Genomic DNA, 3,086 nt, shown 5'->3' with positions numbered 1-3,086 from the left:
AGGAAGGGTATAAAGATATGAAGGGAAAGGGGGGATATAAAGATATAAAGGGAAAGGAAGGATATAAAGATATAAAGGGAAAGGAAGGATACAAAGATATAAAGGGAAAGAAAGGATACAAAGATATAAAGGGAAAGGAAGGATACAAAGATATAAAGAGAAATGGTGTATATAAAGATATAATAAAAGGGAAATGGGGGAAGGAATCAGTAAGAAAAGTGATGAGAGTTAATTTTGTTGGTACATTTTCAATAGTTTAGGCTAGCATGGGCTAGCATATCCACAATGTATTTCTACAGGGAACAGTAAACACCAATCTCGCCCCTCCCCCCTCCCCGCCGCCCCACGTCAAACTAAGGTAAAATCCACGTAAGATTAAAATCTTAAATGTTTTATCATAAATCTTCTCATTTAAAGAGCAATTGCGAAGATGTTAAACGTTTTGAATTCACAATATGTAACCAAATGGATTTTAATTTCTAACACTGCATCGAATCAGAACTAGAGGAGATACTAGGTCACAAAGTCGTAATAGTTCTAACATTATTGTTGATTGAAATTGACCTTCTTCTCCTGGCTAGTTTGCACTTAAAATACATTATCAAATATTATCAAAATCAAAAAAGGGACATAAAAAAATTATTGCAAACAATTATTGAAAATAACTTTTTTTAGAATTTTTTTTATAAAACTCAATAAATTATTGTTTATTCTCTGACCGCAAAAAAAATGTTCTCCAATATTAATGTTACATAAACCATCCCTGGGGTCATGTGAGGTCCCACACAAAATTTTGACCCAATCAGTTCAGCCGTTTTGATGTTTATTGGATACAAACGGACAGAGAAACAAATAAACAAAGAGACGGACAGACAATCAAAGTATAAAGATAGATGTAGATTATAGAAGTTGAGTAAACAGAGAAATGTTTGCTGATGGGTAACAACACAAGCTTTAACTCTAGTCTCAATCCACATTCAACCATGAAGCTTCTAAGACTTTTCATCAAATTATGTAAGTTTAATTTTTGTGAAATTGAAAAAATGCTAATTTTTATTTTTTTTCAGACTTAATTCCTCTTCAAAACAAAAAGTACGAATTTTTCAGCTGTAAAATGTTTATTTCCTTGATTATCTGGTTTTGTATTCCTATTGGTCTGTTCACAATTTCCATTTATCTTCAATATGTTTCCAGTTATGAAGTGATAGAGTACAATCCAGTTATTTTGGCCAGTACAGTCACAGTAATCCTGAACATAGTTGCACTAACATTGTTCATTCCTGGATTACTGGCAAATCTTGTGGAAAAGTCTGAAATTGATCTTGATGTCAGCAAGTACTCCAAGAAATGGGTTGCTTTGTATTTTATAATCTTTCTGACCTCAACTGTTTTGGGGATATTCCGTTCGGATATGAAAGAAAACATGATCTACTTTACTGCTGCAACACTGTTCTGCCAGATAATGATTGCAATGCTTCTGGTAGCCTACTTCATTACAACTAATCTAGTCTGCACTTCCTTTATTATGGAGGCTACTGATTTAAGCAAGAAAAAGGATGAAGCAGAGACTGTGTTATGTTCCATACATCTAGTGAAGAAGATAAGAATTCTAAAAAGTGGGTTTAGTCCTCTTAATTTCTGTATTCTGACAAACTACACCACTTGCATGATAGTCTGTGCTTACAGCGGATTTTATTACCTGAAGCTTCGACAATATTTCCTATTTTTATCTTTTACTATCAGTGTTGTAATGTTTCTTTTAGTCATCTACTCTCTCATCTCTGCATGTGATGAAGTCTTTCAAGCTTTATCCTCCAACAATGATAAACTTAGGTATTATATGCGTAAAAACTATATTTCAAAGAATAATTTTTACCTCTAAAATCTTAGAAAGATGTCACTGATTGTGGATGATGATTTGAAGCATAAAATTATTACAGGTTTTCCTATCTTTTTTGTCAACCTTTATTAAATAACTGATATTACTGCATGTTTAAACATAATTGCACTTACAGGGTGTCCCACATCATATTAGACTGAGAACGGGTCTAATCAGGACTAATTAGAAAATTTCATTAGAATTATATAAGAATTTTCTTGTGGAAAATGATAAGTTTTTCGAGTATTAAGGGTTTATTTTGGTGTTAAAGATTGGAAATAATCTAATATGATATGGGACGCTCTGTATTTAACTGACAGCTACTGACAGTCTTCTTTGCTAAGGCTAATATCTTAGTTAAATTTTTTTAAATGAATCAACATCACAGTAGAGTAATTGCTTGAGTTAGCAAATAAGGTTTCAAAAGTGATAGTTTTCATATATATAAACTTTATTTAAATAACAGGTGCATTAGTTTTGTTTCAATGTTTTAAATTTTATTAATTCAGTTCTTGAGATGATCAAAGAAGAAGGACCGTTCACTGCTCTTGGATTCTTTGCAGTGGATAAATCTACTTTCATGACTATTATTGGATGCACCATTAACTATCTGGTTATTATGCTCTCTTTCAATTCAACTTAGTCTAACATATTAATCAGTACTACTGCTTGTCTCTCTTTGACAACAGGAGGCCATCATTTGCTTTATTCTAGATCATACATGTGACATAATAACTTTTTTGTATGTTGTTTAATCAATCAATCAATAATATAAGAAACTTACATAACCTTTGAATCATTAAAGTTTTTTGTGTAAGATTTAATAAGATTGTAGCTCAACGTACTTGTTTTTTTAAACTATTAAGAATTAGGGTTTCCAATGCAAGTGGATTTTAATTGCCCAAAATTGCAAGCCCTTGCGTGCAATTGAATTTAATTGCACAAAATTCCGTAATAATTGCGGACAAAAAATGCAACAGAATTGCGTGTAATTGCAATTTCATCAAACTTTCTTGCATTTTTCTTTCATTTTTTTGATAATAACAAAAAAAATCAATTTAAACTTTGGTAATGGCATACAATTAACTGAACTTACAATTCAGTCTCACATGCTAAGAAAATTGAATTTAAATTTAATCTTTTATTATATAATATTCATATGCAGCATGATAACCAGAAAACCCCGACATTGGAAGACAACATTTTA

The 3,086-nt window shown here is 31.3% G+C and overlaps 1 protein-coding gene across 1 annotated transcript; it reads left to right on the top strand.

Moving 5' to 3' along the window:
- The first annotated feature begins 966 nt into the window (after nucleotides 1-966).
- On the top strand, nucleotides 967-2,662 carry LOC111714205 (uncharacterized). The gene is made up of 4 exons (XM_023489261.1): nucleotides 967-1,014; nucleotides 1,068-1,833; nucleotides 1,891-1,940; nucleotides 2,389-2,662. The coding sequence occupies exons 1-4, from the start codon at nucleotides 984-986 to the stop codon at nucleotides 2,520-2,522; spliced, it is 981 nt and encodes a 326-aa protein (XP_023345029.1). The 5' UTR covers nucleotides 967-983; the 3' UTR covers nucleotides 2,523-2,662.
- Nucleotides 2,663-3,086: the final 424 nt, after the last annotated feature.

The sequence above is a fragment of the Eurytemora carolleeae genome, unplaced genomic scaffold, assembly GCF_000591075.1.
Source record: "Eurytemora carolleeae unplaced genomic scaffold, Eaff_2.0 scaffold1536, whole genome shotgun sequence".
Lineage (NCBI taxonomy): Eukaryota > Metazoa > Arthropoda > Copepoda > Calanoida > Temoridae > Eurytemora > Eurytemora carolleeae.
Note: the sequence above shows the minus strand (reverse complement) of the source record. Positions and strands in the feature narration are given on the sequence as shown.